Here is a 12,635-nt window from a genome sequence, read left to right on the forward strand (position 1 = left end):
ATAATTACAAGGTGTTTAACTGGTGTAAATATGTAGAATATGATACTAAAATATGTAGAATATTATGCATTCTCATTAAAAATTCATAGAATCGGTAGAATATTAGACATTAAATTTTCAAAATGTGAAGAAAGCTATATAAAAAAAGATATATCATGGTTTATTCACTTTTCCTTTGACTTCTTTGACACAAAAATATATATTTATTTGGAGTAGATATGAAGTGAAGTAAAAAAAAGATTTTATATAAGAATTAGAACCTGAATCTGATTATGTTGAACTTGAATCTGATTATGTTAAACCAGGTATTCTTGAGATCTTGATCCGATTTCTTTGATTCTGTAATGCTATGTGATTGAAAGCTTAATTAGGGAACATAATCAGAATCACAGAGTTGAAAATATGAATCATAGTGAAAAAGAGGATTTTTAGGGTTCTTCAATTGCAAATCTCTCTTGTAATCAGAATGGGAGTAATCATAATGTTTAAACATAAGAGGAATCTAATAGTTGAAATAAAAACTTAATCTTGATTTAACAGTTCTTCAATCGAACTGTAGATCAGGAAAAAATGGATTTTTAGTGTTCATCGAGGTGGATGGTTTTGTACGCGAGAAAAACGAAGAAAGGTTTGAATCATGATGCAGATAAATTATACTATTATACGTTACCTGGAATGAATTAATCTGAATCCGATTCTATATCCATTTGTTGGAATAAGAAATTTGGATTGCTTTTGATTCAGGATCAATTGATGCTCGAACGATTTCAGAATCAAAATCAGAATGAAAGGTTGATAAAATCAGAGCGTTCAAATCTAAATCTGAAGGAAACAAAAGATGTTGATGATCGAGATTGAATCAAACAGGGTTTATTATTTGTATCGAGATTAGGGTTTTATGAATCAAAATGAAGAAGATTTAGAAGAATACGGAGTGTTTTTTGCGACCTGGATGAAATAGACAGTAAAATCCCCTTACTTCCCCTCCGCACCCTTATTCTAATCCCGAAGTTCCATTTAATTGCAAAAATGTCACTGCCTCCTTGTGCTTCCTTGTGGTGTAATCTGATTTATTTATAGCCTTAGATTATTCAAGATGAGTGGTCAAGATTTGGTCCCCTTATGTTCAAATCCTGGCACTACTCAGCCCTTGTGGCTATGGAGGTTCGTCTGCAGTGACTCCAGGGCATGATGCAAAGCCTCATGTTTGCAGCGGTGGATTAGTCGGTGCGCGAAAGCTGGCCCAAAAACCTTCGTTAGGGAAGTTCCCTTTCCAAAAAAAAAGATTTGGTCCCCTTATCTCACAAAATACTATTGTCTCATATGAACCTAACCCTATATATATATATATATATATATATATATATATATATATATATATATATATATATATATTAGTTTATAACCCGTGGGAACCACGGTTAGAAAACTAATTAAACTTTCTAAGTAAAAACTCAAAACTATTAATTAATAATTTTAAATAACTTATTAATTAAAATATTTTTTTGTTATATATAAAATTATAATCGTTGATTCAAATAAATACGTAAAATATATCATCTTATAATTTGTATAAAATTTATTTTATTATAATTTGTATAAACTTTATTTTATTTTTATTCTAATATTATTAATATTAATTTAATGTAATTAAAGTGTGATTTAAATTTTGAAATTTGAAATTTGAAATGGAGAATTAATACATTGACAAGTGTCATGATATTAATTACAAGTGCTAATAGATTGACAAGTGTCATGATATTAATTACAATGCCTAACATTGTGACACATGACAAAATAACTACTCTTTTATTAGATAGGGATATATATATATATATATATATATATATATATATATATATATATATATAATAGAAAAATGCTAACATCTTATATCAAGTAACTTGATTAAAATATATAAAAATAAGATAATGATATAATATAAAAAATAAGCATAATCATTATCAGATTTTTTTGTTCAAATATATAATCTTCCTCTCCATATTCTAATAAAAAAATAAATTTATTATTTTTTTTTGTCATATATCACCTTATTAGATCTCATAATTAATGTCATGTCATTTGTCAACTTATTGACTTTTCATTTTAAGTTTTTCACTCTAATTACATTAAATTAATAGAATAAAAATTAAAATAAAATTAATACAAATTACAAGGTCACGTATTTATTTAAATCAATGATTATAATTTTGTATAACCAAAAATATCTCTTAATTAATAATTTATTTAAAATAATTGGTTAATAATTTTGAGTTTTTATTATGAAAAATTAATTAATTTTGTAATTATGGTTCCTACAAATTATAAATAAACTAGTAAATAATATATTGAAATACAATTACGGTTTTGTTTTTTAATCTATTTTACTTGGGTAATTGAACGTTTGCCAATACAAAATACATTTTGTAATTATATATCTAAAACCATCTAATCTTGTAGCATAGCTTGAACCTAAACTAATAATAGCACTTGTTGAATAGAGTAGTAGTTCAACGATTGAGACATTAGACCATTGTGTTAGAAATGAATGATTTCTTGTAGTTGCCATTTCATTTTCATGTATCTTAATTTGCCCTTCAATCTTAGTGCACCTACTCTACAATATATGAGTTTCGATTAAACCTAGGAATGCAAAAAATAGTTAATAAAATTGAATGTACCAAATTTGATTTAAATGGACTGCAGTTGCGAATTTTTGAAAACATCATGGACTATTTATGGAACTTTGTCTATATTTTATTTTTATAAAGGCTAATTTTTATTTACCCATGTCAAAGGGCCTAATATTGTGGGTTTCAATTCTGATTCAATTGTTGAAAAAAAAGAAAAAACTTAAAAAACAAGTGTAGTTTCACTTTTGAGCCTTCCCTTTTCACATTGTGAGCTAACTTAGATCGAAAATATGTCATCACACTCATAGAGCTTCCATGGACACTCGATTGTGTTTCTGACACACAACTTGTGCTTGTGTCACAAGCAAAACTCAAACACCCTCCACATCCAAAGCAAACTCACCACAACCCATCAACACTCCTTATATATACATATCATCTCTTTACTCTAATCTAAATGTCATGAGTATATAACCATATATAAATATCATCTTTTTACAATTTCTAGAGTATAGAAACCACAAGTTGAATAGGAAGAAAATGGAGGGGGTTTTCTCGGGCACTGGACACGGGCAAATGGGAATGATGTGGGAGCAAGTGCGGGCGCCATTGATCGTGCCATTTATGAAAATTATGGTGATAATGTGCTTAGCCATGTCTGTGATGTTGTTCGTGGAGCGTGTCTGTATGGGTATTATTATTGCTGTTGTTAAGTTGATGAAATATAAGCTTGAAAAAAGATACAAATGGGAGGCGATTAAGGAAGATTTGGAGATCGGTAATTCGTGTTATCCTATGGTTTTAGTACAAATACCAATGTATAATGAAAAAGAGGTACATTATATCTTGTTTTTATCCCAAGTTTTTCATTTATATTCGGAGATTATTTGTGGTTTTAATAGATTTTTGATGTGTTTGTAGGTGTATCAACTTTCGATTGGAGCAGCATGCGGGCTCTCATGGCCTTCTGATCGAATCATAATTCAAGTTCTTGATGACTCCACAGATCCGATCATCAAGGTTCATTTTTTCACTTCTTTATCAAATAGTCTATGAAATTTCCATTGATATAATCAATTAACATTTAGCTTATAATTAGAAACGTTACATTACAAAACTTCATGGTCTTATAACATATATATGTAAAATTTTACATCAAAGTCCTTCGTCAAATTTTACACTTCCGAACGATATAAATCCAAATATACACCTTACAACACATGTTTAGTGAATTATAATATAGAAAAATTATTATGTTACTTTTTTGTTTTTGATTAAATTAATTTGGAGATGCAGGATTTAGTGGAGTTAGAGTGCAAGAGATGGGCAGGAAAAGGAATAAACATTAAGTACGAAATTAGAGGCAATAGAAATGGGTACAAAGCTGGTGCTCTGAAACAAGGCATGAAGCATCCTTACGTGAACCAATGTGAGTTTGTGGCCATTTTTGATGCTGATTTCCAACCAGACCCTGACTTCCTTTGGCGCACCATCCCTTTCCTCGCACACAACCCCGAACTCGCACTCGTTCAAGCTCGTTGGAAATTCGGTATTCACGCGTTTTACATAAAATAACAACCTAATTTAATTAATTATTTCAAAAAATAAAAGATTGATAGATTTATTTTATCATGTGTAGTGAACTCGGATGAGTGTTTGATGACAAGAATGCAAGAAATGTCATTAGATTATCATTTTATTGTGGAACAAGAGGCAGGATCCGCGACACATGCGTTTTTCGGGTTCAATGGTAAAGATCTGGGACCCACATAATCAAGAATCTTTACTAAATGTGGAAGAATCAAGAATTAACATCAAATGTGGTTTGAGATTCATAATATATGTTGTTGAATGTAGGAACCGCGGGTGTTTGGAGGATTTCAGCTCTTAATGAAGCTGGTGGATGGAAAGACCGGACGACTGTAGAAGACATGGATCTAGCGGTCCGCGTGAGTCTTAAAGGATGGAAATTTGTCTATGTTGGTGACCTCAAGGTATAAATAAAAACTTGGCTTTAACTAAAATTCTCTTTAATATTTTGACAAGATTTAATTTTATGTGAATGTAACAATTTTATATGTAACTTGTAAGGTGAAAAATGAATTACCAAGTACTTTCAAAGCATACCGCTATCAACAACATCGATGGTCTTGTGGACCTGCTAACCTCTTCAAGAAAATGATCATAGAAATCGCAAAAAACAAGGTTATATTCATGACACTATTATTCCATCTTCAAGATTTCTAAGTTCTAACAAATCATATAATATGCTCATTAACTTCATTCATGAATCGTGATGCAGAAAGTGACAGTGTGGAAGAAGTTTTACGTGATATACAGTTTCTTCTTTGTTAGAAAAATCGTTGCACATCTTGTCACGTTTATCTTCTACTGTGTGGTATTGCCTGCAACGGTGTTTGTGCCAGAAGTGCAAGTTCCTAAATGGGGTGCCATTTATATTCCTTCGATTGTCTCTTTACTTAATGCAGTTGGAACTCCACGATCATTTCATTTGTTAGTTTTCTGGATTCTTTTTGAGAATGTCATGTCTTTGCATCGGACTAAAGGAACATTTATTGGTCTTTTTGAGACTGGAACAAGGGTTAATGAATGGGTAGTTACTAAGAAACTTGGAGAAGCTTTAAAAGCCAAACCGGGTTCCAAATCTACAAAAAAACCTCGAGTACAAATTGGAGAAAGGTAAATTGTAAATTCTTGCAACTCATAAATAGATAGTTATGACTATGATTTTTAATTTATTTTTTCCTTTCTGTATATTGATTTGATATAATATCTACAGTGTATATGTGCTGGAGATATTTGTTGGGGTCTACCTCTTCTTGTGTGGGTGCTATGATTTGTCATTTGGGAAGAACCATTACTTCATATACCTCTTCCTACAAGCTATGGCTTTCTTCATCGTTGGATTTGGCTACATTGGCGTTTTTGTCCCCAATTCTTGATAAGTATAGGAAAAAATATCAGAGTTTCAATTTACGAAGATACAAACAAACATGTTAATGTTGTTGACTATTTCTTTTGTTGTTAAAATTTTGTTACAAGGAAGTAATTAAGTCATTCTTTCAGTATACATGTGCACAAGCACTTACATTGTGGTTGCTAAGTTGTTTTCACATAATAATAAAAGTAGCAGATCCAGAAAATAAGTATCGTTTTGATTTTTCAAACTAGTTTCTATAGGTGCATCTATCTTATATGCACGTACAAAATTATGTCATGTGAACAAAAATTAAACAAATTCGAATATCCATTTTTCATGTGTTTTAATGCTATAAAATTCTCACAAAATAATATACAACTAGTTAAATGCCAACTTATGGAGACATTTAAAACCTATACCAATAATTATTTAGTCGTCGACTTTATGAGCATCATAAAAGACCATCACAATTGCATAATGTATAGTATGATTTAATGGATTGGAAGGGGAATAAAAGAATGAGAAAAGTCATTTTGGTTGAATTTGATGTAAATAACATTGATATGGTGAAGTTTTATTGTGTGTTTGATTCATAATTTTTTTTTAATATAGAATTAATGAAATTATTAAAAAAAACATCTAAATGAGTAAATATGAATAAAATATAAGAGTCTCTTTGGTATGATGGAATATTATGAACAAAGGAATAGTATGGACAACATAATAAAATAAAAATAGATCATTACATTTTATTGCTTGGTTGGCATAAAAGAATGATATGAATAAAATAAACAAATATTATTTTAGAATAATAAACTTTAATAAGAAATAGATACATAGTTAAATTAATTGCATATAAACATAAATTTTTTGGTTCAAAATACGTGTTACATGTAAACATGTAGTTTGAAAAAATTTATAACATAATTTTTTTGATGTTACATGTTTTACATGTAGTTTAAAAAGATCTATTTATGATCTAATAATAATAATAATAATAATAATAATAATAATAATAATAATAATAAGAAGATGCAATGAAATCCTGAATATATATATATATATATATATATATATATATATATATATATATATATATATATATATATATATATATTGCATTTAATGTATATTTTAATTAAAGTTTAAAAATTTTTAAAAGACAAAATTGCAAAAATGGTCCCTATGGTATGTTTTTTTTTTGATGTTTTAGTCAAACCACGACTTTATTTTATTAATGGTTCTTTTGAGCAAGTTTCTTTGTGTTTTTGGTCCCTCACTAAACCTCACTAAACTGAAAAGACTATTATGCATTTCTCATATATTTTTTAATGTCTTTTCTATTTAATTTAAATGAAAAATAAAATAATTAACTAATTTGGGGCCCACATTTCTCTCTCTTCCAAAAATCAATAACCCACCATTCCAATTCATATATGAGCTCATGTTCGTGATTTCTAGGAAACCCACAATTCCAAAAATCAAAAACCGAAACCCAATTTCAAAAAGATATACTTTTCCAGAAATAATAACAAAAAAAAGCAGAAATCAAATGTGTGTTCTTCAGGAAACCATTTTCTCTTTGTTCTTCAACCTAGGAATCAAATATCCAAGTGCTCAAAGCGGTGACCTTCACCAACGATGACAACCCTCCTCCCATTCCCTTCTATTTCATCAACTCCAGCTGCTAAACACCTTCTGCCGGCTAAGCCCTCTTCACAACTGATTAAACGCCACCGCAATCACCCCGTACGACAGTTGCACCATCGAAGGTTAGAGTACCGAGAGAAGGAGCTCGTCGGAAGAACTGGCTGCTCTTCCTTCTTCCACCAATTGCAGTTACCTTCTCGCTATTTGTTGCCGTTCTGTTATTCTTTCCCTTGATTGGACCGCCGATGACGAACAAATGGACCAAGGATGAGCTTTCCAGAGCTCCTTAACCTTTTTCTCCTCTTTCTCCAACAGACGAAGGGTTTTTCTAGGTTTGAGGGTTTCTGAGACAAAGTCCAGTGGTTTGGGGCAGTCATGAAACACTCGTGGCTGCATAGTGCATACTAACTTTTTTAGGTTGAACATGTATTTTCTTCGCAGATTTGATTTCATCATTGAAGAGTGGCATGTTTGAATTGAGAGCCAATCTTCTTCTCCAAAATCGATTTACAATCTTCGATTTTTGTGTGTTTATGGTTGGAGAAGAAGAAGTGGGGGTGGGGTGTGTTTTTGATCTGCCTTCGAACCAATTCTTTTTTGCCTTAATTGTTGCCGCTGGAAACGTAAATTAAACCCTTAGAAGGTCGCCGGAGATCGATCTCTCCGCCCCTCCTTGCGATTCGATCAAACATCACCGGATCATTTTTTTCTGCCTGCTTCTGTTCGTCTTGTTCGATCTGCCATAGACAAAAGTCCTTTCCCCTTTGTGTTGGAGAGAGAGAGAGAGAGAGAGAGAGAGAGAGAGAGAGAGAGAGAGAGAGAGAGAGAGAGAGAAAGAGAGAGAAAGAGAGAGAGGGGGTAGGTGGGCCCCTATTTTTATTTTTTATATATAAATATTTATAGGAAAAAAATAAAAATGGAAAATAAATATGATAAGGGCATAATAGTCTTTTTGGTTTACTGACGGATCAAAAACACAAAGAAATTAGCTCAAAAGGACTACCAATCAAAAAAAGACATGGTTTAGATTAAAATCGCAAAAAAATGTATACCATAGGGACCTTTTTTGCAATTTTGTCTTTTTAAGAGATTAATATTGTTGAAAGCTATATGAATAAAAATAATTATATAATAAGATTAAAAGTTTGTTCTCTTATGAATAGTACCTAACATAGGTACTATTCATTGGGTTTACTTACTCGACTATGGTCACCGCACCCCACCACTTTCTCATCAGGTATATTTCACTATCCAGAAACCCACCGTCTTCATCTCGATCCTTCCTAAACCCTCTGTGAGTGTTTCTCTCTAGAGTGTTTCTATGTAGATGCGATTCCACCACATCCCATACTTACATCCGGCTCCCGAGTTGTAGCAAAGAAAAAAAAAAGAGAAGAGAAAAGAAAGTAAGGAGAGAAAAGAAAATAAAAGAAAGGAAAAAAATTGTCTTTTGTGCTCCAAAGTTTAAGAGAAATGGATGGAAAGTTAAACATTTTATTCTTTATTTACAAATCCTTCCAAATCGAAAGGAAAGTTAGAAGGGAAAGTGATCATTCCATTTTCTTCTACTTCTTTCCTTCAATAAAACTCGGAAGCACTAATTTCTCTTACTTTCCTCTCACTTCCAACCATTTTTCTTTTTCTCTCCTTAAGTTGAACTTGGGAGCGGAGTGTTAATGAAAAAAACGCTTCCCATGGAAAGAAGTTAAGACAATGCTCCATTCCATTAGTTGTAGCAAATAAGATTATTTTTCATTCCGCCATAATAATATATTCATTTACCAACACTTCAATTAGTTCAATTCTCCACCATCACGAATTATACAGCTATAATGGCACTCTTTTCTACGGATTCAAATTTTATAAAAAGAGATTTGTATAATTTCATACAAAAATTGGCACAACTCTATTTCTCTTCTCTTCTTACACAACCCCCTTCACTCCATCTTCATGCCTTTTCTTATAAGTTATAACAAATCGACAATTTGACATGATGATGTACAAGTTACACAACAATATAAAAATAACAGCAATAATTCCACCAACACAAACTCAAAAACGGTATCTACAAAAGCATATACCATGACCAAAAGGATCAACAGCTACTACCACTTGTACTTGTGGCTCGCTTACCAAGGAAAAGTAGAAAACACAAAACAGTTTCGTTTACAACGTTTTTATTTTCAAAATAGTAACAAATCATTTTAACACCAATAAGAATATTTTAACAATATTCAATTTATTCCCAGACTAGTTTTGTTATAGACTTGAGATAAATCCATAATAAATTAAGAAACCTAATTCACTTCTAAATGTTCTTCAGACATGAACTCCTTTTTGTGTTTTTAACCCTATCCTCAGAGTTACTACTTATGTTTTACCTTGCAGAAATGAATTACGAAAAATTGCTAACAGAAAACCTTAAAAAAAAAAAAAAAAAAAAAAAAAAAAAAGCTGTGAGCCTTCAGACAAAGAAAGAAAGGAATCGAATCTACACAAAAATGCAAACAAGCATATTGCTTTTTGCTTTTGCTTGAGCTTGCTTCAGCCCCCTGTGCTAAGAACCAACTCAAACCTGTGAAGAATGTCTTCGTTGCTTGAAAATGATTTAGTCAGTATCTGCTCCCCTTTTGGTTATTAAATATGACAACTTTTTATATCATATGTCTTCCAATATGTCATAATGTCCATACCCATGAAACAGAACTTTGATTAAACTCTTCTTTTCCTCTTCCTCTTCATACTCTTTACCATATGTTGCAATCTTTAACAAATTTCCTGTGCTCCTCTCCAACATGAACACAGATATTGTGGTTCTGTTTCATCGATAATAAAAAAAAAGAAAAAAAAAATTTCAAACACCATTTTCTGAATATGATCAAGATTTATAAAGTATAATCAAGAAAGAACTTACTTTAGAACATGAGAAGCCATCAATAACTCAGGTTCTCCACCCCATACATGAGGTTTCTCGATTGTTTTTACATAGGCTTCAAAGTCCCCCTCAATGAACCTTCAAAGGATAAGTAATATAATAAGAGATGATATACTTTGTGGGAATTGAAACACTTGTGTAAAGAAGCTTACCATTCAATCTCTTTTTGTCTTTTCAGGAGCTCATCAACAACCTGGAATCAACAGATGTCAGTCATACTATGAATTTTTTTACAACATCAAAAAGGCAAGAACTTTAAATTTAGTTTACTTGAGCTCTTAATTCGTCAGCAAGTTCTCTCTGTCGATTCTCGTCAGGAGCCTCTTCTCCATTTCTTAAGCAAACCAAATGAGCTATTGCTCTAAATAAACATCTCCCATCTGCTGGAACCCCTGTAAATTGATATACTTTTAACCTTTTAAATCTATTCATGCTTGAAGATAGAAACAAAGAACAGACATGGCACAAAAGAGGAAAGGAATTATTTTGAAATATAATCAGGATCCCCAAACATTAGTGGCCTTCAACCCAAAAGGTTTAACCAGAAAGATGAAGAATTTAACTAAAACTGCTACATGCAATTGTTGTGAATTGTGAAGTAACAACATAGGTTTCAGCCGATATTTCTTTAGAGAAACTTATATCCATTTAAAAACCTCATAATCTATGAAAAAGTATAAGAAATGTAATAAAAATTTCATTTTTAATAAATCTCAAACCTGTTATTCTATAGTTTATTGAGTTTTCAGAAGTAGTGGTGATACAATTCCCATTGATTTTGATGTCATCGGCGATGACAGGCTCCGAAGTGGTTTCATTAAACTCTAGGGGCGGCGCCGCAAGGCAAGCGCAGATGCCGAAAAGAAGCCAAGCCGTATAAGGACGGTGAAGCCATCGCGCAGGACGGACATCCCAAGCAACGTTCCATGAGCCCTCACCGGCCGGTCTGAGGTTGTGTTTTCCCCGACCATTTCCAGCCGGAATGATAGCATGCCATGCGGATGCGGATATGGCAGATGCAGAGACATTCAATCCTGTAGCTGTAGAATGATACGGAAATCGGCGACGGTCGAGACAATCCGTCGCAGACAGTAGAAGTTTGATCGGAAAACTGGCATCAGAGGGGATGTGACGGTGACGAGCCGCCAAGGCGTAGTGAGCGAGTGGTGAACCAACAAGCCAAGATTTCGGACGTGAAGAAATAACACCGGCAAGCATCACAGTCACAGAGAAAAAGGCGGAGGAAGGGGAAACTAAGATGGAGGCGCAACCATTCTCCGACGACCAATTAGTTTATAGTGAAAGAAAAATTGGAAATTGGTATTTGGTAATGGTGATTGGTGCGACCTGTAGAGAGATAGATGGTTTTGGGTTGTATTGTCCGTCTGATAGGTTTCATTGGGGAAGATCGACGGCTGTCAATAAGATGTTTGGCACGTGCCTTTCACGAGGATGGAGGGTTGGTGATGTATTCACGTGTTCATCAAGAAACCCATGCTTGTCGTCTTCCCTTCCCCCAATGGTTAATAACAAAAATAAATTAATTTCATCAAACTTTTATTTTCCTTATTTTTTTCTTTTTCTTATGGAAAACATTGCTGTTAGATTGATTGATCAAATAAATGTTACGATTAATGAGGGATCTTATTTTGAAAGTCCATAATCAATTAGATGAACACAATAAGAAAATATATTATTTGTAATTATCATCTTGTTTAAAAACAATATAACTAAAAAAACTAGATTTGTTTATTTCAAGGAAAATATTTTGTTGAACAGAATTTAAAACTAATTTAATTTGTTACGACATCGATTTCGCCATATGTGTATTAATAAACTTTTGGTTGGGTTGTCAAAGGAATAAATTTGTGTTTTTAAGATCCTCAAGGATCAATATTGTCGGTTGGGAGTCTAGAAGGTTGCAGAGGTAAAAGTTGGACGAAATATTTTATGGAAATGGAACGTCAAGAAACTGGCTACTTTGCAACTACGTGGGCCAATAAAAACCGCAAGAAACATGCTTACGTGGAAAATCGAGGGCATCATATTTGATTGTAGAGTCGTGGAAGGCAAATATGCAAGAACATTTGTCTGACTTTCGATGTTGACAGACTATCTTTTCGATTGATCTTTTGTTGTACCATATTATTACGTCGATTAACAAATTTTAAAGGCTACAAAACAAGTTTGTAAATATTTTGAAAATCATTATTTCTTTGTTTGTCATTGAATGTTAAACGTAGAGCGAGAAAACAATCGAATCATAAAACGATAAAATCAAAAAGAAAAACAAAATCCTAAGGTTTGATTTTTATTTTCAGAAACCAAAAATATTGGTTTGGATCCGGCTTTTGGAACGAGAAAAAAAAAACGGAATCGAACCGGTCTGTATGAAATACATAAAAATAATTTTTTTTGTATATGCATGTATTATATATGAATTTAGTGTAAAATAAGCACAAATAGTGTTGTCTCC

The 12,635-nt window shown here is 32.2% G+C and overlaps 2 protein-coding genes across 2 annotated transcripts; one reads left to right on the top strand and one right to left on the bottom strand.

Annotated features, from left to right (window-relative positions):
* The first annotated feature begins 3,071 nt into the window (after positions 1-3,071).
* Positions 3,072-5,800, top strand: LOC145088071 (glucomannan 4-beta-mannosyltransferase 9-like). The gene is made up of 8 exons (XM_079026275.1): positions 3,072-3,467; positions 3,555-3,653; positions 3,930-4,182; positions 4,273-4,383; positions 4,491-4,627; positions 4,725-4,838; positions 4,936-5,333; positions 5,434-5,800. The coding sequence occupies exons 1-8, from the start codon at positions 3,174-3,176 to the stop codon at positions 5,594-5,596; spliced, it is 1,569 nt and encodes a 522-aa protein (XP_078882401.1). The 5' UTR covers positions 3,072-3,173; the 3' UTR covers positions 5,597-5,800.
* A 3,584-nt stretch (positions 5,801-9,384) lies between these two features.
* LOC145088072 (uncharacterized) lies at positions 9,385-11,522 on the bottom strand. The gene is made up of 5 exons (XM_079026276.1): positions 10,879-11,522; positions 10,430-10,551; positions 10,312-10,352; positions 10,139-10,237; positions 9,385-10,040 (listed from the first exon to the last, which is right to left on the bottom strand). Exons 1-5 carry the CDS (start codon positions 11,375-11,377, stop codon positions 9,884-9,886), a joined length of 918 nt encoding a protein of 305 aa, XP_078882402.1. The 5' UTR covers positions 11,378-11,522; the 3' UTR covers positions 9,385-9,883.
* Positions 11,523-12,635: the final 1,113 nt, after the last annotated feature.

This window comes from Lactuca serriola, chromosome 2 (assembly GCF_051521515.1).
Source record: "Lactuca serriola cultivar US96UC23 chromosome 2, Lser_US96UC23_V15, whole genome shotgun sequence".
Classification (NCBI taxonomy): Eukaryota; Viridiplantae; Streptophyta; class Magnoliopsida; order Asterales; family Asteraceae; genus Lactuca; species Lactuca serriola.

What these genes read in the sequence shown, in the direction of transcription:
- LOC145088071 (XM_079026275.1), top strand. Translation starts at nt 3,174, where the DNA reads ATGGAGGGGGTTTTCTCGGGCACTGGACACGGGCAAATGGGAATGATG. An exon ending in CCACAGATCCGATCATCAAG is followed by an intron (nt 3,654 to 3,929) that starts GTTCATTTTTTC and finishes TTGGAGATGCAG; the next exon opens with GATTTAGTGGAGTTAGAGTG. An exon ending in TCTATGTTGGTGACCTCAAG is followed by an intron (nt 4,628 to 4,724) that starts GTATAAATAAAA and finishes GTAACTTGTAAG; the next exon opens with GTGAAAAATGAATTACCAAG.
- LOC145088072 (XM_079026276.1), bottom strand. Translation starts at nt 11,377, where the DNA reads ATGCTTGCCGGTGTTATTTCTTCACGTCCGAAATCTTGGCTTGTTGGT. An exon ending in AATAAACTATAGAATAACAG is followed by an intron (nt 10,552 to 10,878) that starts GTTTGAGATTTA and finishes ATCAATTTACAG; the next exon opens with GGGTTCCAGCAGATGGGAGA. An exon ending in CTGACGAATTAAGAGCTCAA is followed by an intron (nt 10,353 to 10,429) that starts GTAAACTAAATT and finishes TGTTGATTCCAG; the next exon opens with GTTGTTGATGAGCTCCTGAA.